Source organism: Podarcis muralis, chromosome 5 (genome assembly GCF_964188315.1).
Source record: "Podarcis muralis chromosome 5, rPodMur119.hap1.1, whole genome shotgun sequence".
Taxonomy (NCBI): Eukaryota; Metazoa; Chordata; class Lepidosauria; order Squamata; family Lacertidae; genus Podarcis; species Podarcis muralis.
The window spans coordinates 54,894,245-54,921,820 of NC_135659.1; the positions used below are offsets into that span (position 1 = coordinate 54,894,245).

General features: G+C 44.8%; 1 protein-coding gene across 3 annotated transcripts; it reads left to right on the plus strand.

The window, feature by feature from the left end:
• The first annotated feature begins 111 nt into the window (after nucleotides 1-111).
• LOC114599197 (uncharacterized) lies at nucleotides 112-26,637 on the plus strand. Of its 3 annotated transcripts, none has more exons than XM_077928851.1 (16): nucleotides 112-6,276; nucleotides 7,755-7,863; nucleotides 8,181-8,242; nucleotides 9,934-10,010; nucleotides 10,405-10,505; nucleotides 12,845-12,920; nucleotides 13,700-13,727; nucleotides 16,376-16,516; nucleotides 17,784-17,915; nucleotides 18,680-18,827; nucleotides 20,931-20,980; nucleotides 21,579-21,629; nucleotides 23,757-23,857; nucleotides 23,966-24,070; nucleotides 25,338-25,460; nucleotides 26,388-26,637. In XM_077928851.1, the coding sequence occupies exons 4-16, from the start codon at nucleotides 9,976-9,978 to the stop codon at nucleotides 26,545-26,547; spliced, it is 1,251 nt and encodes a 416-aa protein (XP_077784977.1). In that variant the 5' UTR covers nucleotides 112-6,276; nucleotides 7,755-7,863; nucleotides 8,181-8,242; nucleotides 9,934-9,975; the 3' UTR covers nucleotides 26,548-26,637. The 3 variants fall into 3 exon arrangements, with proteins under 3 accessions (XP_077784977.1, XP_077784976.1, XP_077784975.1); XM_077928850.1 differs by having other exon boundaries at nucleotides 10,405-10,501; XM_077928849.1 differs by having other exon boundaries at nucleotides 112-4,742; nucleotides 10,405-10,501.
• Nucleotides 26,638-27,576: the final 939 nt, after the last annotated feature.

Sequence of the window (27,576 nt, forward strand, 5' to 3'; positions counted from 1 at the left end):
AGCAGAGATTCCCCTGCATGGTAACAGTGTTGGGAATGCACAGAACACTTGAGAAGGCCAAGGACTGGTAGCACACAGGTCCTTTCCAGCATGAAAAATGTCAAGGGGTTTGGAGATAGAGCAATTGTTACTTATTTGATTTATATACTGCCCTTACAAGATCTCAGGGTGGCTCACAGGATAAAATGCAATGTAAAAGCACAAATAGTTAAAACTAAAACAACAAAATAAGGACACCCCCCCTCAAAATACCACATTTAAAAGGCTGTAGAATGTTAATCAGCTAAATGCTTGATAGAAGAGGAACATTTTGTCTGGCACCTAAAGATACACAATGAAGGCACCAGACAAACCTCCCTGGGGATAGCGTTTCAAGAAGCTGCTGCATAGAAGGCCCATTCTTGGGTTGCCACCCTCCATGCCTCTTTACTGTGGAGGAGGCACACAAAGAAGGACCTTGGATGATGAATGCAGGGTCTGGGTCGATTTATATGGGTGGAGGTGGTCCTTGAGGTATTTAGGTTCTGTGCCATTGGGAGGCTGAGGGTGGGAAAGGAAGCTGCCCTATACAGAGTCAGACGAGAATAGCCCATCTAGCTCAGTAATATATTTACTGATTGGCAGTGGCGCCAGGATTTCAGAGGATGGAGAATGTTCTCCTTTCAAGAAGAGCAAAGATGGGGATAGGATGTCCTATAGTTTGTTCTTCCCAGTAGCCAAACTCACCTGAGCTGCTGAAGGCACCCAATTTTGTGGGCTGAAGCTTTTCTTAATGTGCCACTGTCTCCACCTCACTATGGAGCATAGAGTACCATATTTTTCTGTCTATAAGATGCCCCCTATTTTGGGGGACTCAGATAATGGGGGGAGATGGCCCAGTGTATAAGACACTCCCTAATTTTTTGACATTTTTAAAGGCAAAAACCTAGTCTTATACTTGGAAAAATTTAGTTTCATCTTGCCATGATCAGTATGATATACTTACAACTTACTCCTAAAATTTGGTTTCCAGATTCCTAATCTTCTTGGTTGCTTTCATCTGGACACACTCCAATTGCTCAGTGTCCTTAAAATGTTTCCAGAAGAGGACATGCAGCCTGACCAGTGCAGAATAGAATGGAAATAGTATACTAGTGATCTGGACAGTAGGTGATAACCAGCTAAGTTATACTCGTGAGTAGACCCATTGAAGTAAACTTACTTATTAATGGGTCTACTCTTTTAACTTTGAATATTTTATTTACAGTATTTTTAGCCTGCTCTTCATTTGAGTATTTTCAGTTTCAGAACAGAACAAAGTAATAATAAGCGGGGGGGGGGGGGCGGGATACAAAAAATACAAAATCATACTGACTGGTCCAATAAACTAATTAACCTTCTGTCATAAGATAAACAAAAAATAAAAATCATACTCTTTCTAAATAGGTAAAAAGCAAATTCAGGACATTCAAATATGAAGCAACCAGCGGGCTTGGCAACAGTTCCAGCCTCATTTTTCACTTAGGGCAGCCCGCTGTGTGTCAGCAGCCTCTCACTGTGGCTTTGGAGCAACTTAACACCTTTTACTTTGTAGAAGAAAAAATAGTCTTCAGAATCAGTTTAGGGTTTAAAACTGGCAAGATCTCTGCAAAGAAATACTGCTTTGCAGAGTTACAATGACCCAGCAAGATATTTGTCCGCTAATCGGAAAGCACTCTGGCCTAGGCAGAGATTTACACAAATTTGTAGTACAGTGCAGTCACATTGCAAAAAAAAAATCAAATTTGTAGTAGAATGGGTGGGGGTGTTTCCTGCTCCAAAGGTTCTGTGTATACATGAAAATTGTGTATATTTGGCCTCTGTGCCAAGTGGGCCTTGCCTTATGTGGCTTGGGGTTATTTGCTCAAAGTCCTGACATATGTACAGTGCCTACATCCATGCTATGGAACAGATGGTACAGTAATGCAAAAATAAAAGCGTTTAGCAGACCTCAGCAAGACACTGAAAATCTGATGGGTGTTTGGGGAATGCAGCTTCTACAAATTCATAAAATTACTGTCGTAACTACATCCATAACTTTTAAATAACAGAGATTTGACGATCTCAAATCTTAGTCATTTCTTTTATAAAATACTGTGAATATATTTCACAAAGCCGTCAGGTTTTTCTTAGAATTCAAACTGGAATTTGCAGATAGAAATACGAGCTCAATGCACCTTTGTAGTTTGTGTTCAGATTCAAAGAATAAGAGACGATTTGTGGGTTTTCAATAACTTAAGTCTATGGAGTCAAGAGGTCTGTTGCCAAATTAGATTTCAAGTACAGGCTGGCAGAAACCTGCACTGCGTTTTATCATCTGTGACTTCAGTTAGAATTGTTGCGGAGTACAGCCTGGTTTAAGTATCAACACAGCATGGAAATCTCTTCCATCACCTTAAATAGGGTACCTATGAGGAAAGCTTACACACTTTTGAGGTTTCAGTTAATACTATTTTGTCATTTTGGATTAAAGAATTAGTCATATTTCATATAATCTGGCACCATATAGAATGGGAAATGGAAGATTTATAATGTTTTGTTTTCCAATACTGAAACAAAATCAAGAACAGATTCATCCTTCAACTAGGAAAGAAGCTTGGGATAATATGCTGAAATTTAATAATCTGTTTTCAAATAGCATCCAGGAAGTTCACCAGCAAATGACAATTTTTGCATTGAATGATGTCAAAACAAAAAATTACAGTAGCTCATATCCATGTACTTGAAATTGACCCAAAATGCAAATCATATTCAGTTGTGTAATTAGGGTGTTCAGTTTCATCTTGTCTTAATTTTATCCTAATTGTATGGCAGTCTTGGTATGGCTGAACAAAAATAACATAAGAGCCTGCTGGATCAGGGCAATGGCACACCTAGTCCAGCATCCTGTTTTCATAGAGGCCACCCAGGTACCTGTGGGAAAACCACAAGCAGGATTCAAGCACAAGAGCCCTCTCCCCTCCTGTGGTTTTCAGCAACGCATTCAGAAGCATGGCTGCAACTGTGAAGCCAGAGCATATAGCCACCATGGCTAGCAGCCAGCAATACCCCTCTCCATCAATTTGTCTAATCCTCTTAAAAGTTATCCAAGTTGCTGGCCTTTACTGCCTCCTGCGGGAGCAAGTTCCATAACAATGCACTGTGTGGAAAAGCACTTCCTTTTATCTGTTCTGAATCTTCCAACATTCAGCTTCATTGGATGCCCTCGAGTCTAGTGTTACGAGAGAGGAAAAACCTCCGTTGTATACATTTCAATTATATATTTATTGCCGTACCTACATGTAGAAATAAATTTGGGGAGCTGTGCCAATAGGGAAGGTGCAGAATCTGGAGAAACATCCTATTTCTTATTTGAGTAATGTCAAAACCCTGCACGTTCCACGGGTGCTTGCTTTGCAGGCATAAAAGGGAGTAAGATGCAGAAGTTTCAGGGCGACCCAGCAGCCCTGTTTGCTGAGTTTCAGCAGGGCACCTTCACATCTGATTTGACATGGTCTTGAGTGTGTGACACTAAGGAGCCGGTGAAGCTCCTTTCTGGCCAGTCAAACAATCTCTGCTTATCCTTATGCACAGGCATCACTGTAGCTTAAGTCTGATCAAAAGCAACAAAGCTGCTTTGAGAATGGATGGGGGAGGGATGAGGTTAGTTGGCAAGAGCAGCTATGTTGTGGATTAGTTCAGTGCTGGAGGTGGAGGGGTGGAAATTAGCCAGAAAGCAAGGCTGCCCTTAGCCACTTGGTTGCCTGAGGAAACAGGAGTTGACGGGGTCAAAACTAGCTTGCTAGCTACGTAAAATGTGATGCTTGCAATTTAGTTTTTAGCAATTCTGTACTGAAAATAATTTAAATTTTCTCTTAAAAAGCTGCCCATTTAATTGGGCACATTTTAAACTGGTTTATCTTAACTGAATTGATTAGTCAGTCAGCCACACACACGTTCTACAGTTCAGTGATGGAATGTCGAATTCTGGGTGCAACTTCCGTTGAGGCTTCATCATTACTTAGATAAACCCTGACTGGGCTTACCACGGACCCAGCTGCAGTTTAAATGTCTTGAATTCTGCTGATGCAATTTCTGAAATGATACTCTTTCTGGAGGCAACAGTAGACTTCTGGGTCCTCCCAGTTAGGTTAGTATCTGAGAGACTCAGTTCTTGCACATTTGTTCTCCAACTGCAGTATGGCATTGGGGCAGGATTTTGCAGAAATCCAGGGTCCCACTTAGCAGAATGAACAGGAGGGCCCCAAACACAGCAGTGCTGGCTGACTGCATTTGGTAGTAAGTTTACCCAGGAGGGAACCACTCCCTTTCCAAGCTGAGACACTGGAACTGAGACAGTCTCCTTGTCAGTCTGTAAGCTGCTCTAACATATGGCTAGAAAGAGCTGAAACCATGACAAGCATGCAGTGTTTACAAGGTGGCAGCCATCCGGCTTATAAACAAGGGGCTTCTCCAGCGAGCAGCAGCAGCAGCAAAAGTGCATTCCAAAGACTGCAAGCTTGGCAAGAGGAAGTCTGCTTTGAAGGAGGAGAAGCACTGCAGCCTGGTCTTCCTTAGCGGGTGGTTTTGCTTAGGGGCAGACTGTCCCTGTCTCTGTCCAGCTTAGGCTCTTGCACTGCATTCATCAACGTAGGTGGAGCACCCTCTTCAAAGGGATTTCCTTCGCTGCTCATGCTCAGACTTTGCGGCTCAGCACTTGACAGTCCTTACATCCCTGTGTCCAGGTAGGTCCGTTGTCCTTATATATTTGCTGCACAGGCAGGGGAACGAGCACAAAGGGGGAAAGGGTCAGAGAGCACTTGTGGCCATTTCCTGGCAGGGCTGCACACACTCAATCTGCCAGTGTCCCAGATCCCTTAATTTAACAGTAGAGCATGTGCTTAAGTGAGCTTTGAAATGAGATGTGGGAGAGAAGAAATTTAAAAAAGCATTACTCTGTCGAAAGGGCATGATGCAGTATTAATGAAAATATCCTTGCCCAGTCTGGTGCCCTCTGGATGTTTTGACCAAACCTGTCATTCCCCAGACAGTGTGGCTGCTTTCAGACACTTTAGTAGACCTGAATGTGATCTAGGAGGCCAGCTGAGTGAGCCCAGACACATCCAGCTGTCTAGATGAAGATAAATTCCTAAACAAGAAAAACAATGGAGTGGATCAGGGTTGGGGGGAACTTGTGATGCTCCAGATGTTGCTGGAATCCAGTTCCCATCATCCCTGACCATTGCCATGTTGACTGAGGCTGATGGGAGTTGGACTCCAACAGCACTGAGTGAGGGCAACAGATCTCTCTGTGTTATAGTTGTGGAAATGAGAAGAATGAATTTCCAAGGATAGCTTTTGTCTAACTTGGATATCTGACATCTTTTACCCTCTAAACCAGGACTGTAGGTCAAATATATGTTGCCCTGCTCTCACGCTTTATCTTCCTACTATTTCTTATGTGCTCTAATGGTTTACACACCTCTCTCATTTTAATTATTGTGTTTATCTTATGTAGTATTGCTTTAAGTTGTACAACACATTGGGGACCATGCAGTCGAATTATTGTAAATAATAAGCCTCCGCTCCCAGCTCTCCTGAAGTCTCAGCATGTGGCCCTTAAGAGTAGATTCCCATGGCCAAATCCAGCCAGCTTTGCAAAAGAAAAAGAAAAAAAAGCACCTGTTAAGTTTGTGGAGAATAACAATATCAATGCAGCCTGTGTCCATCTGTTTTAGAGGTGGGGAGCCAACACATTGAACATGTTTACTAGTATACAGGGAGATACCTGTTTTGAAGCGAACAATCTGATGGTGGAAATGACAGATATTTGACTTCCTACTTATCCCTTCTCTGTTGTCTTATAAGTTTGGAAGCTTTAATGTTTGATGTGGCTAAGGATCCTGAGATGGAAAAGAGCTAAAAGCGTTAAGTCAAGCAATCCCTTCCTGCTTACTGCTTTGGTCTTGGACTCCCAGCTCTGTGCCCTTGGCCTGGATTAGAGTTGCTTTCTGTGGGAAAAGCTTTGGAGCAGGAGCTCCCAATAGCACCTGTGTTTTGCAGGGGTCATAAAGAGGCTGTGAGAAGAGATCCATCATAGGCAGGTGCTCTCAGGGGAGAAGAATGTCTCACTGGGCATGGCGGTGAAGGCGCTGGTGCAACAGCAGCAGCCGTGAATCCCCCTCTATCGCTTTCTCCCTTTCTCTCTCTCACCTTCCTGACAGCTGCTGCTTTAAAGCCAACTTGGGATCTCCAAAAGGAAGAAAGAAGGGCCCCAAGGTGAGATGAGGCAACAGCTCTCCCTCTTTGCACACATAGAATTGTTGTTAGAACAGTAGTCTCGAAAAGAGTCAAAACTGTTTGTAGTGACCCCGGAGACTGGCTCCAACCAAAAAATCTTTCACAAAACGCTGAGGCATGTATATTTCATGAGTGTGTTTATATGGTGGATTAGTTGCAGTGCGTAATTGCTCTTATATGGCCGCTCTGTTGGTGAATGCATGGCTGAGAGAGGCTTTTATGAAACCCAGCTCTGTCTAGGCATTCAGCCCTGCTGGTTTCCATTACATATTAGTAGTACATCTTGTGTGGGGGATACGTGTTTGACTGTATATGTCATAGGTACAGCTCTGATTGTACATTCACTTTATTATCTCTATGGTCTGGGGGCAGGGAGAGGATTAAGATGTTATTTGGCTCTATTCCCTTGTATTTTATGAGCTATTAAAATATGCAGTTTTAAGGAAGTGTGAAATGAGAATAACAATGAACGTGTGAGGGTGGAATCCTCCTTTACGAACCAAGATAAAACTTCCACCACAAGGCAGCCTTGTTGCCTCTCAACTGTGATATGTACTTATTGACCATCTCTATTGGACATTCTATTTTTCATCTTCCAGTCTCTGTCTTTTTTACCTAGGCATTCTTTCACGTGTCTTCTGCGTTTATCCGTAAGGCCAGACTTTTCACAAAACCCTCAGAGCTTAAAGGCTGTTGCAATGTTTCTCTCACATTCGCAAACCTCCCAAAGTGTGTGCGTGGGGCAGCTATTATGGTGAGCAATTTGTAGCAGCCTTCCATGCAATGGCAATTTTGTGTGTATAAGCCCTCAAAGCTTGTCTACACACCAGCACTGAACTGAATTTGATTTACCTGACAGCTAGTCTTCAGTGTCTGCTACACTGAATATATGCGACCATCAGTGTACGGGTGCTACTATATCTAATATTTGATCAATTTACATTCCACCACTTGGAAGAGTATAGCAATCATATACACCTGCTTTTCATGATCATGATTTGTTTTTCTGTGTACTTCCTTGTCTCTTCTCATGCGTTTCCTCACTTCTCCTGTTTACTGCAAAACTACATGTTAATGCACCCAACTAAACTGTTTGTTTTCCACCTGCTTTGCAGTATTTTGTTGTTGCTGGGTGGGTGGGACTTGCACAACTACAGATTTGTTGCCTGTCCATAAGACCAGAAAAGAAAACAATGGCTTTTATTTAGAACAACTCCTGGAATGAGCGTTCTTCGGACGTACTTGAGACTGAAATATTAAGCCTCCCCAGCAGATGGCCTGCTTTCTCCATCCTGGAACAAATGTCCATACCTCCTGGATTACAGCAGATAGTTACTTAACAGTAGCAGCCTGGAGACTGCAAGGCCCATTTGTCAATGTAGTTGAAATGTGATGAACACAAAACCTTTGCCAGAGGTTTGTGACTCATAGCTTTTTTTCTGAAAATGCCTTTACAGGGAGCTTCTTTGTCCAGTTTACCAGGGAGGGAGAGGTCACAACAAGGACTCTGCAGTCTTGGCTGCCAGCCACCTGGTCCAGGATGGCGAGTGGAGCGGTGCTGCAGAGGTAAAGATGCTGAGTCCATGCCAGCCAGGATCCGTGGAGTAGGGGATGCTCAGAAGGGAATGGGATGGTTGGGAAGCTGTGCCTGCAGCACATCGAGCCAGATCACACTGCAGCACCCAGCACCATGAAACTTTCCCTTTGACACATTACTGGCAATTGCTCCCAGGGTCTCCCTTCCGGAGTGGCAAAACTCATAGGATCTTGAAAGCCTGTGGCGGGGTGGGCAGAGGGAAGAGTTACTTGCCTGCTTGGATTGCACCTTCCTCTCCATGCTGGTGAGGCTCTGTGGTCGTTAATCCAGCCTCTTTATCTTTCAGCAAAGAGCCGCTGATGCAGCATCGGGCAGAGCTGGATGGAAGTAGTCTGTCTTTGGATTCAGGTAAGGAAACAGAAAGCCTGGGGGTGGAAGGAGAAATCAATTTCCCTGGGTAGGAGGCTCTCTCTCTCTCTCTCTCTCTCTCTCTCTCTCTCTCTCTCTCTCTCTCTCTTTCACAATGCAGTAGCCCGATGTGGTTTGTAAGCACTGCTCCAAATCCTGGAAGTTGGCAGGGTCTTCACTGCTGACCAGCTGACTTAAAGGCTCACAACCCTACAGGATGGTGGGGTTAGCTGCACTTCTAGGAGGCAGCCCTCTGACAGCTGACCTCTTGCACAGGCTACCCACAAAGAAATGCTTTCTTCTTGCATGGTTTAGTGACAGCATCTCTGACGTCAAGTACTGGTTCAGTGCTCCATGAGCACCTCAGGCTCCTATTGGCCAGGTGAGAAGACAATGCAAATTTACTCTCACAGAACAGCATCCAGATCTGGGTGCCACAATTTAAGGAGGATATTGATAAGCTGGAATGTGTGCAAAGAGGGGCAACCAAAATGATCAAGGGTCTGGAAACCAAGCCTTATGAGGAACGGTTGAAGGAGCTGGGTATGTTTAGCCTGGAAAAGAGACTGAGACGAGATATGATAGCCATCTTCAAATATCTAAAAGGGCTTTCATATGGAAGATGGAACAAGCTTGTTTTCTCCTGCTCTGGAACCAATGGCTTCAGGGTACAAGGAGATTCTTACAAAACATATGACAGTAAGAGCTGTTTGACTGTGGAACAGACTCCCTTGGAAAGTGGAGGACTGTCCTTCCTTGGAGGCTTTTAAGCAGAGGTTGGATGGCCACCTGTCATGGATGCTTTAGTTGAGGTTCCTGCATTGCAGGGGGTTGGACTAGATGACCCTTGGGAGTATCCTTCCAACTCAGTAATTCTATGATTCTAGGCCCCAGTTTCTGTTCTCTTTCTCCCATCCCAACTACAATGGAGCCACCACTCCTTGGTCTTAGATCTTGGATCACATGTCAAGTGTGCATTGACATTAAACAGGCATGGTCCTTCCTTCCTTCCTTCCTTCCTTCCTTCCTTCCTTCCTTCCTTCCTTCCTTCCTTCCTGAGACTGCATACACACTATACTTTTTGAGCACGTTTGAAGCACTTTCTTTCCTGAAAAGAATTCTGAGCACTGTAATTTACCCCTCAGAGAGTCAGAATTCCCAGCAACCCTTAACAAACTACAGTGCCCAGATATCGGCCTGGGGGGTGGGGGTGGTATTTTGAATGTGCTTTAAAGGTATAGTGTCCTTGGGAGCCGCTAGCTATCTTGTTCCACCCTTAAAACAAAAAAATTCCTTCCAGTAGCACCTTAAAGACCAACTAAGTTAGTTCTTGGTATGAGCTTTCGTGTGCATGCACACTTCTTCAGATACCTTTCGTGATACCTTTCAGATACCTTTCGTGTGCATGCACACGAAAGCTCATACCAAGAACTAACTTAGTTGGTCTTTAAGGTGCTACTGGAAGGAATTTTTTTGTTTTGACTATGGCAGACCAACACGGCTACCCATCTGTAACTTGTTCCACCCTTGTTGTTCAAGGGATGGGGAGGTGTATGTTGATGCCTCTGATTCTGTTGCTAGCTTCTGGTTTGGAGTTGACTGGGAAATATTCCATGCTGACTTCGCAGACCCAGCACATTAGAAGCTGAGATGAGTACAACAAGTCTGACCTTTTGCCCTCCATTCTCTAGGAACAATGGCCAGTTCAGAAGGTGAATCAGAGAGGGTGATGGATGAGAGAAGGCATAGCTCTGATAGCACAAACAAGGTGAGCAGCATTAGGGGGACCACTTTACTTTTAGTTGACTTATTCTTAACAGGAAGTTCCCAAGTAGTGTCCATCTTAGGTGCTGATCAGCTCCAGAACTGCTTAGTTTCATACATAGCACTATTGGGGGGGGGGGTCCCACTTCTCATAATCCATTTACCAGCTGGAACCTGCCTTGTTCCACCCTAGCAAGTCTTTCCCTTAAAAGGATGTTCCAGCGTGCTCTACATGGAAGGAGACATTTTCTTCTGCCTCTGCTCCTCACTACTGTGTGAGCTTAGCATCACTGGGGTTCCTACCTGTGTCACTCCTTCCTCTTCTAGGAGAGCCTAGTCCATCACCGCAGGGCTATGTGTCCTCCTTTACACCTGTCTGCTGCTCTTTCCCTTTGCAGCGTTGTGCTAGGAAACTCCAGGAACAGGCACGCAAGGAGAGCACGAGGGGCAGGGAACCAACGGTGCACTTTGAAGATAGTGGTGAGAGTGATGAAGGTTGGTGAGTGAGACTTTGCCATTGCTTTCCTCATTTGCTCTTCTCCTCTGGGAGTGTCCCCTTCCCTTCTTTTAATGTTATTTATTTACATTTTCTAGACTCTCCCATCCACTTCCTTTTCTGCCATTCATTCTCTATTGTTTTGCTTCTCCTTCTTTCCTAAATAATTTTTATTTGATTTTACAATTATAAAAATATAATAATACACATCCATAGTTAAAAGATTCCTCCAAATCTCTGGATTGCGTCTTTTCCAGTAATCCATATTTTTTAATAACTCCATTATCTCCATAGTACCCGTTACATTACAAGTGTTATTGCAATCCTTCTAATGTTTTCATCTGTTTACAGTGGTCTCCAAGATAAATTATAACTTTTCCCCATTCCTTATTAAAGTTTTGGTCTTCTTGGCTCCTGAGCTTCCAGTCAATTTTGCCATTTCTGCATAGTCCAACAATTTAATTTACCATTTTTCTCTGGCAGGGACTTTATCTTCTTTCCTGTTTTGCTTCTCCCTTTCCTTCTCTCTTTCTCTCCTTTTGTTTCCACTTGATTTATTTATTTATTACATTTATGTACCGCTTTTCCTCCAGAGAGCTTAAGGTGGCATACATAGTTTTCCCCGCCCCCTCCATTTTATCATCACAACAACCCTGTGAGGTAGGTCAGGCTGAGAGACTGTGACTGGCCCAAGATCACCTGGTGAGTTTCATGGTCAAGTAGGACAAGGGTCTCCCGGGTCCTAGTCTGACACTGTAACCAATATGCCACACTGCTTCTCAGTTCTGTTTCTGTCTCCATCCATAAAAGATCAACACATTCCTTTCTAAGCCCCGAGGAGATTACCTGGAGGAGTGTTTCTTCCGGTGTAGGTCACCAGGAACTCCCCTTGGTGTGTTCCACACAGGTCTCGTCTTGCCCTTCCTAGCTGCCCCAGTGAAACTGTTCCTCCCTCCCTTGTCTTTCTTCACCCTCAGCTGCTCGCCTTCTTAAACTTCCTTGTTTGGTGTTTCCTGCTGAAAGTGACAGGCTGTAAGCAGCTAGAGCCTACCTTTGTTTTGCGTTGAATCCAGGGTTATGAGACAATGTACACTGAGCAATAATAATCTGTATTTTGGAACTGCATCCTTTAAAAAAAAAAGTGTACTTGCTGCTCTCCCTCCTAATTTTATTGTCACAAAAATCCTGTACGGTAGGCTAGACTATGAGAGGCTAGACTATGAGAGGCAATGATTAGCGCAAGTTAGCCCAGGGAACCCCATAGCTAAGCGGGGATTTGAACCCTGGTCTCCTGGGTCCTAGTTCCTCACTGTTTTATTTCCTGCTTTATTTTAGCTATGTCATTCTGTTTGCTTGTTTCATGGCTGAAGAGCAATGGATGGATGGTTTGCCTCTATCCTGAGTGGGAAAAATCTACATTGCAACTGGTCTTGATCTAGGCTAGAAAGATCTTGACTATAAAGGCCTGGCAGTAGCTGGTATCTTGTAAATCTAGTGTGTGGGTGACCTGTAAATCAAGTGCTTTTGACCAACCTCAAACTCAGGGGTCAGAAAACATTTTCAGCAGGGGGCCGGTCCACTGTCCCTCAGACCTTGTGGGGGGGCCGGGCTATATTTGGGGGGAAAATAATGAACGAATTCCTATGCCCCACATATAACCCAGAGATGCATTTTGAATAAAAGCACACATTCTACTCATGTCAAAACACCACACAGGCCCCACAAATAACCCAGAGATGCATTTTAAATAAAAGGACACATTCTACTCATGGAAAAACATGCTGATTCCCGGACCATCCGCAGGCCAAATTGAGAAGGAGATTGGGCCGGATCCGGCCTCCGGGCCTTAGTTTGCCTACCCATGCTCCAACTACTAGCTTGTCATAGGTAAAGGGACCCCTGACCATTAGGTCCAGTCGTGGACGACTCTGGGGTTGCGGCGCTCATCTCGCTTTATTGGCTGAGGGAGCCGGCATACAGCTTCCAGGTCATGTGGCCAGCATGACTAAGCTGCTTCTGACAAACCAGAGCAGCATATGGAAATGCTGTTTAGCTTCCCGCCAGAGCGGTACCTATTTATCTACTTGCACTAGAGTGCTTTCAAACTGCTAGGTTGGCAGGAGCAGGGACCGAGCAATGGGAGCTCACCCCGTGATGTGGATTCGAACTGCTGACCTTCTGATTGGCAAGCCCTATGCTCTGTGGTTTAGACCCATAGCTTGCCATAGCTTGGTGTTTTCTACTCAGATACAGAATGATGTCATGGAGCTCCCATGGCACCTTGATTTTCCTTGTCTGACTCTGGTTTGGCTCTGCTTCAAGGCTGATCTTTCTTTACCTAGACCCAGGTCCCTCTGAGGATGCGCTGACTACCTCCGCGATGGAACTTTCTGTGCTGCAAAGGCTGGGTCTGCATAGGTAGGAACCTTCCACGTATCTGTTTCTTGTGAGCAGGGAGGGCTGTATGAAGCATGGCACCTATTCCAAGAAGGCGGCACGAAAATGATCTTGCAGTCAGACGGAAGCAAACTGCTGCATTTCGGATCATGTCGGCCCACGTAGACAGTCTCGCAGGACATTGTGAAGCCATGGGGAATCTTACCATATTATTTCCCGACCGGTTCCCTTGTATACCTTGGGCTAATATTGGCACTGCAATCCCTTTGCCCTTCTTCTTGAACAGAAGTATTCCCATCTAGATCTCTTTGCTCAGAGAATGCAACATGTTGTGGATGTCATGTGTCAGGGAACTGACATCGGAGCTAGGGGCGAAGGGAAGGCTCTCAGATGATGCCGGAGAAGGGCCCAGCAGGGAGAGAGGCAGCTCAGTAGAGGGGGAAGCAAATCAGCGCAACACCAGGGATAAAGGGGGGCAGATGGGGGAATCGGCGAGAGGGCTCCAGGACTCTTCACTGGACACCAGCGGGGAGAGCGCAGGTCCTCCGCTACCCACGCCCTCCCTGCACAGAAGACTTCCGCGCAGTGAGAGGAGGAGGAGACTGGGCATCAAACAACTTTTATGTTGGAAGAGGTTTAAGAAACGCCCACTGACGGATTCTACTAGCGACTGAGGCAGCCACGGTGAGAAGGGCTGTCCAGTCAGAAAGGTTTAACAAGAGGCGGCAGCTTACGCACGAGCAACCCTTACGCCTTACAGCATGGAATCTCTTATGGCTCTGATTTCTCTTCCTTTGCAGGGTAGCTTTGACAGAGCAGGATGTGGAGGTGAGTTGAGTGCTGTTGTCTCCACGTGGCTTGATGTCTAGTATCACTTTTGTGTGCCGCTTTGAATGAAATATTCTGAGGCTTAGCGAGACTATCGTCAGAACAGCAAATGATCATAGCAACCAGCTTCGATCTCGCAGTTGATTTGGGGGCCTTGCTTTCCAGCTGGTAGTTAGGCAGTGGCTCTGGCCCTTGTGATGCTCTGACTATTCAGTCAATCAGGTTGTTATTGTTCGTAGCCTGTGGCCATAACAATATTAAATCGCAAAACAAACAAACAAGACAATCCGAGCGTGAGATAAAACATCCATGCGTAGAACTGCAAATTGTCAAAACTTAAAGTTTACCCAAATAATTTAGCTTTCAAAATTCCCTTGGCAATTTACACTGTTTTAAATAGCTAAACTATACACAACAAATTTGTCTACGTTGGTCAGCAGCCTTCTAATTTTGAAATCATTTCATTTACCTTCTTAACAATTCTGGAATGAACAGAGAAATCTGTCGGAACCAAGTTGATGGACTATGCCAAAATGGGGGAAAATGGGAAGCTCAGAAATCAAGAAGACAAGAACTTTAAAAAAGAATGGGGAAAGTTCATAATTTATTTATGAGACCATTGTTAGCAGGTTAAAACATTAAGAGGATTTTAAACACACTTGTAAAGTAATGGAAAGTATGGATAATTTGGAAGGATAAAAATTTGGATAAGTGTTGATATGCAGTTGTAAATATTACCATTAGGACCCATGGAAGAGATGGGGAGAAGTCAGGAGATTCAGAGTAATTTTGATAGTTAGATCTTGAATTTTTTTTTGTTGTATGTTTACATTTTTAAGAAATCAAACTAATATATATAATAAAACCACAACAACAACAAATTGCTGGTAGGTGAGGGTGTGTGTGCAGTTCCACCCATCCTTGGGTGAGAGTCTTAGTGGAGCACAGCAAGCTGGGTGAGAGCCAGATTGCTTGGAGGAACAGTACATCTGTGTGACTGATGGGTGGCTGTTTATATTGTTATTTACATTGTTCTGTCCATGAATGGCTTCATTGTCTCCTTGGTTTTTCCTATTCATTTTTGTTGAGTGGAGGGAGTGACTGGTGTTAGTGGTTGGTGACTGAATGGGAGACATTAGAGTGATTGGGTGGATGATGTGTTTGTGTGTATTGGTGGGAGCAAAATGGGACAAGTGATACTGAATGAGTAATAGGTATTTATGATTTGTGCAGATGTCAGGCAGAATTTGAGTCTCACATGTAGTATTTTGCAAGTCAGGGTGTGCCTTGGTGAGAGGCAGGCTGGAAATGGAAGGGATCCCTGACTCTAAAGATGTTTTTAAATGTCTTTCGTTTTAGTGATTTTATTGTTTTATTGCATTGCATTGCAGTTTCGCCGTTTCATTATTTGTTATATATATATCATATTTATTGTTTTGTAAATCACTTAGAGACTGATTTCAGTATTAAGCGGAATACAAATATTATATAATGCACAATGTTTCCAGTATGGCTGATGCTCTGACTAACCACCTGCTGCCCTTGGTGGGGAACATCCGGCACTCATCTCAAGTTGTCCATAGAGCAAGTGTTAAGTTGATCAGCAGCTCATTGCACACAGTTGGTAAATCTCTACATTCACAACTGCTGATCATTCCCAATCCATTTGCAGCACATTCCAAGGGCCTTGCTAGAAAGAATAGCATGGGAAAATACACTGTTCCCAATAAGTCACATTTTCCCAATAGTTAAATCACAATTTATTATTGCTGGGAGGGTGCAATACTTTCTTCAGCTATCAGGGCATGTCTTGAACAATTATGACATTCAGATGTGCCTGGAAGATGGATTCTCAAGACTCCACAGGCACCTGCTTGATGGTCATGACGACACCAATAACAATGGACCTCCCAAAGTCTTACTATCTCCACCCAGTGCCCAGCCTGAATGTGTAGACATTAGGCTAGAAACATGGCGCTCCAACCAAAGTTGACTGACCAGTCTCCAGGCACAGCCTTGAAGTGCTTCTTATCAGTTTAACTCTCACACAGAGATGTATACACAACTGGCAACCTGATTTCCCCTTGTCCCCCCCCCCCCCCCCGACTGGCTGTTGAGGTGAAACTGAGGTGAAACTGAGCCAGTGTAGTGTAGTGGTTAAGAGCAGTAGTCTCGTAATCTGGGGAACCGGGTTCGCGTCTCCGCTCCTCCACATGCAGCTGCTGGGTGACCTTGGGCCAGTCACACTTCTTTGAAGTCTCTCAGCCCCACTCACCTCACAGAGTGTTTGTTGTGGGGGAGGAAGGGAAAGAAGAATGCTAGCTGCTTTGAGACTCCTTCGGGTAGTGATAAACTGGGATATCAAATCCAAACTCTTCTTCTCTTCAAGAGCCTGAAAACTTCAGGAATACATTTGCATAAAATTATTAAAATATTTAAGCAAAATATAGATGCTTGTTTCTAGAACTGGCCTTCCTTTTCTCACAAGCCAGGCCATAAACATTTCCCCTAAAATGCTTTGTTTTTGCAATAGTGCTGGTGAGTTTCCTTTCCTTTTTTTTCTTTTTAAACCTATGCTTGCATTTGAATGCCGGCTGAGTTTCCTGAGAGTCGTTTGCTGTGTTTTGACCTGCCCCCTTTCTTGGCAGGCAGCTTTTGCACACTTGGCTCTTGCCTTCCGGTGCGACGTGTTCACGCTGAGGCGGCGAGTGCAGGTGGAAGAGCGAGCGAGGAACACAGCTGAGGAGAATATTCAGCATGAGCTTGGGGAATGCCGGGCGATGCTGCAGGTCAGTGAAGCCATGTCCCAAGAACCCTTGGCCATTTGGACCATTCGTTTGCTGCATTCTTCTTAAAGCATTGTGACTAGATTTGGCACAAAGGTTCCTGAGATCTTGGTGTTTTGATGCAGTTGGGTGCCATTTTGAATCAAGATGGTGGACTGAACCTTTCAAAGCCGCACTGATTATTTTGGTTTCTTAGAATTCTCAAGCAATGCTAGGTATGAGGCTGCTAGTCTGTTGCAAGGTACAAACAGGATCACTGTTGGCTATAAGCACTTTAGGGGATGTGGTGCTTTTTGTTGCTTGTGTCGTACTGTCTTTCATCTATACAGTACACAGGACATAGTCCAGTGAGTGGTGCTGTCTTCTCCCCTTTACTGATTCTCATGGTCACCATATACCTCTTTTCTCAACATTTTTAAGTGGGTGTCCCTCACCATCATTTTTGCACCCCATTTAGTGTGTCATTTAAAAATTATGTTACTTGCACTATTCCACCATGGTGCAATTGCAGAAATCTGAAAACTGCAAAGTTATTTCCGAATATGGTTGGGTGATAGCTGTTGGTAAGCAGCCTAAGTTAATTGCACTTAGTTTCATTTAAATAAATGAGACTTGAGTAATGATTAACTTGATCCCATGGAGTAATGCAGTGTTTCCCAACCTTGTGCCTCCAGCTGTTTTTGAACTACAACTCCCATCATCCCTGACTAGCAAGACCAGTGGCAAGGGATGATGGGAATTGTAGTCCAAAAACAGCTGGAGGCACAAGGTTGGGAAACACTGGAGTAATGATTGGGCCTAATTTCAACTATCTTCATTTTGATCCAGCTGTTCACAGAATATCACAGATATTCACAGAATATGAGGTGCTGCTGGAGGAAAAGGGGGAGGTGATTTTGACAGATTCCCCCTAAAGACCTCATGGCCACCTCTCCACACTATTTTGGAGGTCCCCCTATCCTCCAGAGCCATTTTTTTTCCAGGGGGGCAACAACAGAGAGGGGGAATCAGCAAAAATCACCTCCCTCTGCTTCCTCCAGCTGGAGGAACTGTAAACCCTGTAAATAGAGTTCTGCTCATGGGAACTGTGGATCCAAGCAATTGTCTAAACCAAACCTGATTAAACTGCTGGTGAAAATGTCTAATGCGTAAGTAATGATCCATTGCTTGGGACTGCCTTTTTATCAGGTCTGGTGAGGAACCTCAATTAGGAGTTAGGCTGATAGTCCAGTTAATCCAATATTTTCCATCTTGTGTTTTATCTCTCCAGAAGCTGGATCAGGCCTGCCTGGACCCCAGGCACAAGGAATTGGTAGAACATTTGCAAAGCACTCTTGCCGTCCTAGAAGGAGCAATTGAACGGGCAACGGGCGCAGCGGAGAAATTAGGAGCTGTCCATCAGGTCAATTACAATTGCAAATGACTGTGGGCTCTTCTACAAATGTGTCTTTTTGCCAGTGTAGAACTTAAATTCACACTATCGGTTGTTTTAAAGATTTACCATAGGCATGAGGAATCCCATTTAGCCCTAGAGTCAATTTCCCTTCTAACCAACCTTCTTGGGGGCCACATGCCACAGCAAAAGTGGGCAGAACAATTGCTATCAATTTTACCTTTGTACACCAGGCTAATTTCTGCAAACACTTGCACACCCCCAGGACCCTTCATCCAGGCAAGTAAGAGGTGTTTTTCGGAGTTCAAGGACACATTCCAGCCAGGCAAAAACACTCAAGGAGAGTGGGAAGCAGGACTCATGAGGGATGTGACTAAGGAGGGAGTCTGGCCTGTGGAGAATTCTGAGGGCCAAATTGCGTTTGGCTTCTGGGCCTGAGCTCCGCCAACTTACTGTATCAAGATCTTGAAGCTTTTATTAAAAGGACTCTTGTTGTTTTCTTTCGAGAGCTGATACAGCACAAGTGAATGTGCTCTGGAGGACCAGGAATCCCCCAGTTTAATCTGCTATTAACTCTGTAGGTTATTAACTCTATAGGCAATCCATCACCTCTCACCCAAAGTACCTCCATGGCCAATGTGCAATACAGAAATAAGTAAACACGCAGCAATATCTCCAGGCCCCTTCCCAAGAGGATTGTGCTGGCTTTTGGTCTCTGAGCTACCTTGCCCCACTGCTTTGCTTTGAACCACCCCTTGCCATCTCTCCCACAGGAGGCCCGCATGAGCCGGGCTGCAGAGGTGATGGTGCAGCACGTCGAGAACCTGAAAAGGCACCACCTGAGAGAGCACACGGAGTTGGAGGAGATGAAGAGGCTCATTCAGCAGAACTCGCGTAACCGGCAGCTGGCAGAAAACAGGGGTGAGGTGGGGCCCGCTTTCGTGCAAAGAGTGGCTGTGCGGTGCCTTGAGATATAAACATAATGTGAAAAAATGCTGAGAAAAAATGGACAGAAGGGGCATTGGTGGGAATAAGATACCAGGCGCTGGAGTCAGTTCTCAGGAGCAAGTTGCATGGGGCTTTTTTGGGTGTTGAAATGGATTGTAGATAACAGCACACTGGTGAAAAGCCAACACTTGCAGTGCATCAGTTCAGTTGAACTGCAAATTCATGAGAGGTGATTCTAGATAAACAAAGCCAGCTCTTTGCTACTGCTGCCACTCTCCTCATAACCCCAACAGAGTCCTTCCCTGGCACAGTGGCATAGCGTGGGTTGTCAGCACCCGGGGCAAGGCAAGTAATTTGCACCCCCTAACCCGTGGATTTGCGCCCCCTAACCCGTGGATTTGCGCCCCCTAACCTGTGGATTTGCCCTAACCCCAGATGTTACGCCCGGTGCGGCCGGCCCCCCCTGCACCCCCCACGCTACGCCACTGCCCTGGCAACTTGCATCACATGTACCAGTGAAGCCCTTTGAACCAACTTGAAGCTGCCAGCAGAAGAAGCTGCCTTATACTGAATCAAACCATCCAGCTCAGTATTCTCTACACCAATTGGCAGCATCTCCCCAGAGTTTCAGGTCAAGGTTTCTTCCAGCCTGCCCTGCAGATGCCAGGGAATGCACCTCAGACCGTCTGCATGCAGGTGCTCCTATCCTATAGGGAAAATATGGGTGGGAAGTCTTCATACTTGACAGATATACTTTTTTTTTTTTGACTAAGACCTCTCCCCAAAAGATCTACCAACCAGAACTTGGAGCAAAAGCCATATAGAACAGGGTGCCTCTGTGTACACGATGAGCCTAGGAATTTGTTTTCAGTACCTCACAGTCCTGTCAAACAAAGTACCGTATTTTTTGCACGATAACACTCACTTTTTTCCTCCTAGAAAGTAAGGGGAAATGTCTGTGCGTGTTATGGAGCGAATGCCTACGGATGGCGGGGGGGTCTGCTGCAGTCATGAGCAGAGGATCCATGCTTCCCCTTCCTTCCCTCCTCCGTGGCTCGCTTTGAAACAGCAAAGCGGGAGAAGAGCCGCTGAGTGGGGAGGAGAGAGGGACAGAGAGCCTGCTTGCTTTAAAGGAGCAAAGTGGGAGGGGAGAGGAGCCGCTTACACGAGTGTAAGCGGCTCCTGTCCGGTTGGCTCCTTTAAAGCAAGCAGGCTCTCTGTCCCTCTCTCCTTCCCACTCAGCTGGCTAAATAGCAGCAAAGTTTTTCAGTGAGCCGGGGAGGAGGGAGAGAAGCAGAGCCTGCTTGCTTTAAAGGAGCAAAGTGGGAGAGGAGAGGAGCCTTCTCCTCTTATACCCCTCTTCTGCATTATTAACAGCATCCTCCACCCACCCCATGTGTGGTCCTTGTCCCTTGAGTGCTTTTCCTTCCCTCCCCACTTAAAACGTGGTTACGAAGCATGGATCCACATGGATCCTCAGGATTTTTGCATTGGGCTACCCCAAACTCACCGTCAGATCACATGTCTGTGGCCACAGCATGAACCACAAAAATCATACATCCACTGTTTCGTTTAGAATATTTTTTTTCTTGTTTTCCTCCTCTAAAAACTATATGCATGTTATGGTCGGGTGCGTGTTATAGAGCGAAAAATACGGTACTTTTCTAGTTGCCCTTTCTGTACTTCAGCAGTCTAATTTACTGCCGGCTTTTTGTTGTTGTTGTTGTTCAGAATATTTTCCATTATATTATGAAATCATAAATTATCCATATTAACCACAAATTATCCAAGTTATTGCAGATTATCTGCAAGTTGCTACTAAATTCCAATCTACCTTCTGCTCAGGTGTGCTCTAGAGCATAAAGCAGTTCAAGACAGATGCAGTGATTGCCTTTATGAACATGGGTCATTGGTCCATTGACCTCAAAATTGTCTACACTGACCAGCAGCATCTCTCCAGGGTTTCAAACTGGAGACTTCCCCAGCCCTACCTGGAGATGCCAAGGGCAGAACCTGGTGGCAAAGCATGTGCCGTACCACTGAGCTACAGCCCTTCCCCTGTTTTTGTCTCCCTAGACGATAGTGAGCAGAGACTGAAGCATCCTCCATTGCGAATGTTCCAGCAGGTAAAGTGGCAGGGTGGGGGGGACTGTGTGCAGCTCCTCATATGTTTCATGGAGCACAGGACCTGTGCTGCTGCTGCTTTCCCTGAGATCATGCCAGAAGGCAAATGGGTCACTTTGGCCCTTCAAGTATTGTTCAGTTCCATGAATGGCTCCTTTTACAAATGAGCTCTTGAGCTGCCCTAACCAAACTAGCTAGATATTTTTTTTGGGGGGGGGGGTGTATATGCTAAAGGGACATCCAGTGGATGGGGGAGAAATCCATTCAAAACCAGGAGGCTTTCAGTACAGGTGACCCAATATGTTAGTTATTTTAATGATACTACATGTTAATAAAATAAAATGTAACAGAATCAAATGTTTTTAAATGCCTGCTGCTTGTTTCAGTTTCCTTGCACTCATTGACTTAATGCAGCAAAATTGGCTTCCTTGTTCCTGAGCAACTGGGTATAATATTACCTGCAGACTTTCCCGTATATTCCATAACCCAACATACCACAAGTCTCTTTAATGAAAGCTGAACATTCAGGGAATATGCATTCTTCACAAGCCTCCCTGTAACTACTGCTCTGCTAATTAGGATTGTTCTTCTGTGTCCCAGGGATCAGCTCGTCGTAGAGTCAGCATTGCAGTGATTCCCAGACAGCTGATGGTAAGGAAGCCCTCCCTCTATGATGAGCTTTTTGCAATGAAGGATATGCCTGATCTTTGTTGCTTGCTGGTTTGCAGCGCACCAAAACACAGTGACGTCCCACATTCCACCTGAATTGCCCGTTATGCATTGCACACATGCGTCTAATTCCACCTGGGCACATTCTGGAATTCCTCCATGAGTTTATTCAAATCTAAGTTGAGATCATTTTTGTATTGCCTGAAGCTGGAAAAGCAAGCTTTTACTAAGCCATGTTTATTAAAGCTTACCAGTATTGAAGGCTGTGTAATTCCTAAGTGCCATTGCAATGCATGATGGGAAATGAATCTGTTCATTTCCGGTCTGTTCCAATTCCCAGCATGCACCCTTTAGGCCTGAAAATGACCTGAAAACATGTTGGTAGTGATTTAATTGTGTTCTTATTATCAGTTTGTTGTTTTACATTGGTATGCGTCAATCCCATTCATTTTTTGGACATTGTTGCCACAGCACCACATTCAAGACCAACCTTGGGTTGCTCCAAGACGGGCAAGTTTATTGAACATGTGTCCTGATTTGCTTGCACAATATCTGCAAGAAAGTTATATGGCGCTGCCATCAAGTGGTAGTTATCCCACAGTTCCAGTGCTTTTCCCTGTCACTTTTCTTACTGCAAAGTTTTTGTTTTAGCACAAAAGCTCTGTATTGCAATGTGCCCACTTTCACGGGGGTGAGTTATGAAGGTGTTTTTTATTCCATGAAAGACATACGCTGGCATCCACTTGAATGGGTGAGAGGTCAGTGCAAAAGTGCTGACAGTCTGGAAGTGAACTTAGCTATAAGGATCCCAAGTTCTGTTCCAGATGCAATATATGCTATTCCAACAAACCTGGGGCAACAGGACGCTATGCAGGAGTGGTGCCTTCTCTCCTGTTGCTGCAAGTTTGCCTTATCCTTATCCACTGGCTGTGAAGCTAAACTGGAAGGCCTTCTTTACATTATCTTCTTCAGGATTAAGCAAAACTGCTATACACAAAGGAACTAGTGTCAACAAAAGGGACTGGCTGGCAAAAATGAGAGAGAAGTAACTGCACATCATGCTTTTGTCTGCTTTCAGTGTCCATGTGAGTTCACGTGACTCACTTTTATCTCACTCTTTGCTTCATGCGGCTTTTTGTTTTCATTAAAGTTAACAATCACTGGCAAAACTGCTTTGTGCCAGCCTCTGAGGCTTCTAGTGAGCTACAAATTCCTAGCAGCAGTGTTAACCACAGGGAATCAGCAGCCATGAGTCATCCCCACACCCTCCTCCTCAGATCCTGGGATTCAGAATGCCACATTTGGAATTCCCTTTAGTTACTCAAGTTTTCAGGCTTTGAGGGCTAGGAGACTCCCGACTGCCAGTATTTTGTGGGAGGGATTTTGAGTGCAAACTGGGAAATTATAGTTTCCACAATTAAAGTGGATTAAAGTGCTCTCACTCTAGTGTGGTAAATCCAGTTATAATTTTGCAGTTAGGAACGTGATGAGGAAATTAACTGAAAAGTGTGGAGTGAATAAATAATTAACAGGAAAGATGTGTAAACACCCTGCAGGAAAACCAGGATGGATGCTCATTGTTGTATAACCACCCTGCAAACAAATCAGAACAAATGCTCAATAAATATTGGATATAATTTAATCCCCGTGTAAGCTTTGTACCAAGAGACCAGGGTTCAAATCCCTGCTGAACTTAACAGGTGAACTTGGGCCAGTCACAACCTCTCTGTCTAACCTACCTCACAGGGTTGTTGTGAGGGTAAAGTTGGGGTGTGGGGTGTCTGAGAACCATGTACGTCACAGGAGCTCCTTGCAGGAATGGTGGGATGTAAGGAAATAAAAATTCCCAAAAATAGAATAAATAGGTTATCTGGAAAAGCTCTTAGTACTACCAAATCAAAGCTGTAGTTCTCAGAATAGTGCAGTTACAAACGGCTCACACTCCAGTATTCTGTTGATCCAGTTTTTTATGCTTGTTCTTTTTGAATTTTGTTACTTTCCTCCAAGGAGCCCCCTCTTTCTAGTCCCAAAAGAGATGATGCAAGTGGCTCAAGGCTTCCCAGCCTCCCTTCATCTTTTGATCACCATCTTCCTTGATTCTTATTGCAGCACTTTCACAACCCTGAAAATGAGCAGAGCTCTGAGGGGGAAGCAATTAAGTCAACTGCAGTGGAGGAGGAGGAGGAGGTGGAGGAAGAGAACACAGACAGGTAGGGATGGGTTGATGCAAGAGGCAAAGCTTGATTCAAGTGTGCAGAATAGTCTTGCTTGGTCCTTGGCATGTCCAGTGTGGTAATCTTATCATTTCCTCCCCACAGGCAACCCCACAGTCTCCAGGAAGACTCTGCGGACAATTACTTTCTCCTGCATGCAGCATCTCCCAGCTTCTCCCAGCAGAGCATGGCAGGGACATCCAGAATCGAGTATGATGTATTATTATTATTTATCAATTTTGTGTAACACTTTTCATCTGAAGATCACAGGGCGGTTCACAATAAAATGGAAAATGTGAACACAAAATATGTAATAAAACAAGTACAGTGGACGCTCGGGTTGCGACCGTGATCAGTGCAGGATGCACATTCGCAACCCGCAGCATTCGCAACCCGCAGCGGTGCATCTGCGCACGCGCGGGTTACGATTCGGCACTTCTGCACATGCGCAAAGCGCAATTTAGCGCTTCTGCGCATGTGCTACCCCCGAAACCCGGAAGTAACCCGTTCCGGTACTTCCGGGTTTCGGCAGGTCTGTAACTCAAAAAAACGCAACCTGAAGTGTCTGTAACCCGAGGTATGACTGTACAAAACAAAACCACTAACCCCCCCTCCAACAAACACATTTAAAAGGCAATAGGGTGCCTGGTTGTAGACAAATGTTTTCACCTGGTGCCTAAGATATGTAATGAAGGCACTAGGCAAGCCTCTCTGGGGAGAGCATTCTACAAACGGAGCCACCGCAGAAAAGGCCCGTTCTTGTGTTGCTGCCCTCTGGGCTTCTTGTGGAGGCGGCGCACAAAGAAGGGCCTCACATGTTGTAGACAGAAGCCACTACACAGAAGGGAAAGCAGTGTGATCACTCTGCCTCCTGGAGGGATAACCTGCCCTCTTTAAATGAGAGCAGACATCTGAGTGATGAAGACATCAAACTATGAACTGAGACCCAGGGTTTGTTTCCCAGATAATATGTTTTGGCTATGCACTGTGCAGCAGGCATTTTGCTGCAAGTGCATTGCTGGTTTCTGCAGCAAACAGGCCCATGTTTTAAAATACACACACCTGGGAGCTCCCAGCACATGTACACAGGTGCTGTGAGGATGCCACTTGTCAATCACACTCCACTTTACTTGATGAGAGAAACACCAGTATGCCTGGATATTGCCATGTAAAGTGAAGCTGTTCTTTGTGCCAGGGGACATGCCAATTAGTCCCTCTCTGTATCAGGGCCCATCTCCAAAATGGCTCTTGGTCTTCTTTAATTACCTCCTTGGGAGGACAAATATATTTTAGGCTGAGTCAATCTGCTGTTGCAGAGATGGGAGCCCAAAGAAGCTCCTTGAGTGATAGAGTGACTCCATTTCTCTGAAGTTTCATCCAGCATTACCAGAAATGTACTCCATTGCTGGCTGAGCTGTGAGCCTCTTTTTCTGGGGTGAGTTGACCACTGCAGGATCCACACTGTCTTTCTTCTCAGGAGGGAGTCAGAACTTCGGTGCAGAAGCAACATCAGTAAGACTGCAGAGGAAGAACCCAAAGAGGAATCGGGCAATGAGGAACTAGATGAAGAATGTGAGGAACTGAGGGGAGAGACACTTCTGTAAGTGAACAATGCTTTCTATGCTTGCCATTCATAGGATTGTTCTAGCCCTTCTCCACATGGGAAGTTTTCTTTGCAGTCTGAACAGAACTTTCTGTAATCCACAGTTTTGGTTGCCATGTCTCAAAAAAGAAAAAGGGAAAAAAGGATATTATAGAGCTAGGAAAGGTGTTCTATTAAACTTGGGGTGTTCTATTGAAACAGATTGGCCAGAGATTTGGAGCAAGACAAAGGGACATACTCTTCCTCACATCACAAAATTAATTTATGGAATTTGTTGCCACTGGATGTGGTCATGGCCCCTCTCTTAGGTGGGTTTAAAAGGGGGATGAGACAAATTTATGGGTGAGAAATTCTATTAGTGGCTACTAGTCATGAGGAGAAGATTCAGAAGCAGCATTGCCACAAAATGCCAGCTGCTGGGAGTAATCTCAGGAATGGGCTTCTGTCTTCATGTGCTGCTTGTGGACTTCACTGAGGTATTTGGGTTGGCTACTGTGGGGAAACAGGATTCTAGTTTGGGTGGATCTAGCAGGCCTGTTCTGATGTATTTTCATTTCTGGGAATTCAGCATTCTGTGAGGAACTCAGGGTCCGATTTTTGTAAAAGAAATGTAAAATGTTTAGCCTTTATGACCATGGAATTAATAAACGACATCAAATCATACAAAAATGTGTGTAAATGTGCAAATTCAGTATAGCTTGCAGAATTCAGCTGTTTCAGGAGGGATGTATAAATAATTTGTGTTTGTACATTTTACATTTTACAGAATTTAGTGTTTCCTTAGTGTTCTTAAAAGTACACTCATTCTTATGAAGGCTACAAATAATGGAAGCCAGAGCTTACTGGGCCTAGCTTATGGCAGGGCATCAGACTGATAGTTGACTGATTGCACCAGGTGATTATTTTCTCTCTTTTTTCCGGCAGGTGCAAAGGATCTAAAATGGAGCTTTGCAGAGCCTGGTTCTCCATGCCCACCTACTATTGGGTTTTGTTGTGGCTGTTTTTTCTGGGGGTTGCTTGCCTCATTCTGATCAGGATCATGGAGCTGCAGAAACAATACCCATTTACAACCTCTGATTCTTAAAGTCACATAAGGAGCAGAATAACCATGCCAGGACTTTGCACCATCAAAATCCTGGACAGTTTACTTCTGAAAAATAAAAATAGAAAGGAGGCCCTGTTTCATGTGTGACCAGTGAACATTGCCTGGGATGTGGTTCTAACAGGCTGGCTGGTGTGAAAAGAGCTGGAGAGGTCTGCAGGCGGGACTTCATCTGAATCCGAGAGGTGATTTTAGCTGCTACTACTCTATTGGTGGCCTCATCATAAGCCCAACAAGCCTAACAATTGTCTAACAGAGATAATGCTTGCAACTCTGCAGAGAACTCCAGCTAAGACATTTCTTCTATCTTTGGAGGTTAAATATCCTTCAGAGTCCCTGTGAAGTGGCAGGTATATTAGAACATTAGATTTGTATAGCGTTGTTCACACTGAGGTTCACCAGAGAGCAGTATGGGACTATAGGGCTCAGACCTCCTTTGTATCTTGCTACTTCATTTTAGCGCTGCTCAGTTGAAAATGAATCTCATATTTACGGCCTGGCTTGTGAGTAACCCTAAGCCAAGCCATTGCTAAGTATGAATGAGAAGTTGTGCAGGTGCACCGTTAGAAAATTGCTTCACTCAGGGCTGCTGACAGCAGGGTATTGGGGGTATGCATGTACCAGGCCCCAAGCCAGCAGGGACTACAGATTTTTTATTTTCACTTTTTAAAAAACATGACTTTGGCCCTCAACAGACAGCACCATTGCTCAGGAGGCTTGTTCGCTTAATCACTGTTGCTAAGTGACCGGAGGAAAGAAGGTTGACAACCCTCACCAGGAAAAACAAGCTCCTTATTGCTGCTACCGCTGGCATGAAACACTGCTCCAAACCATGGCTTCTCTGTCAGTTGTGCAGCAGCAGCAGGAGGAGGAAGCAGCAAAGCGCACTCGCATGTTTGCTTGTTCACTTAGCTCATGGTTAGGCTTACCATTATATGCAAACAAGGCACGTCAGCAGTTTTCCTGCCCTTTGTTTAAAAGGTTGCCCTCAGGTTTTGTTTGCATTGCAGC

What these genes read in the sequence shown, in the direction of transcription:
- LOC114599197 (XM_077928850.1), top strand. Translation starts at nt 7,838, where the DNA reads ATGGCGAGTGGAGCGGTGCTGCAGAG. An exon ending in TAGTGGTGAGAGTGATGAAG is followed by an intron (nt 10,502 to 12,844) that starts GTTGGTGAGTGA and finishes TTCTTTACCTAG; the next exon opens with ACCCAGGTCCCTCTGAGGAT. An exon ending in AATTAGGAGCTGTCCATCAG is followed by an intron (nt 17,916 to 18,679) that starts GTCAATTACAAT and finishes TCTCTCCCACAG; the next exon opens with GAGGCCCGCATGAGCCGGGC.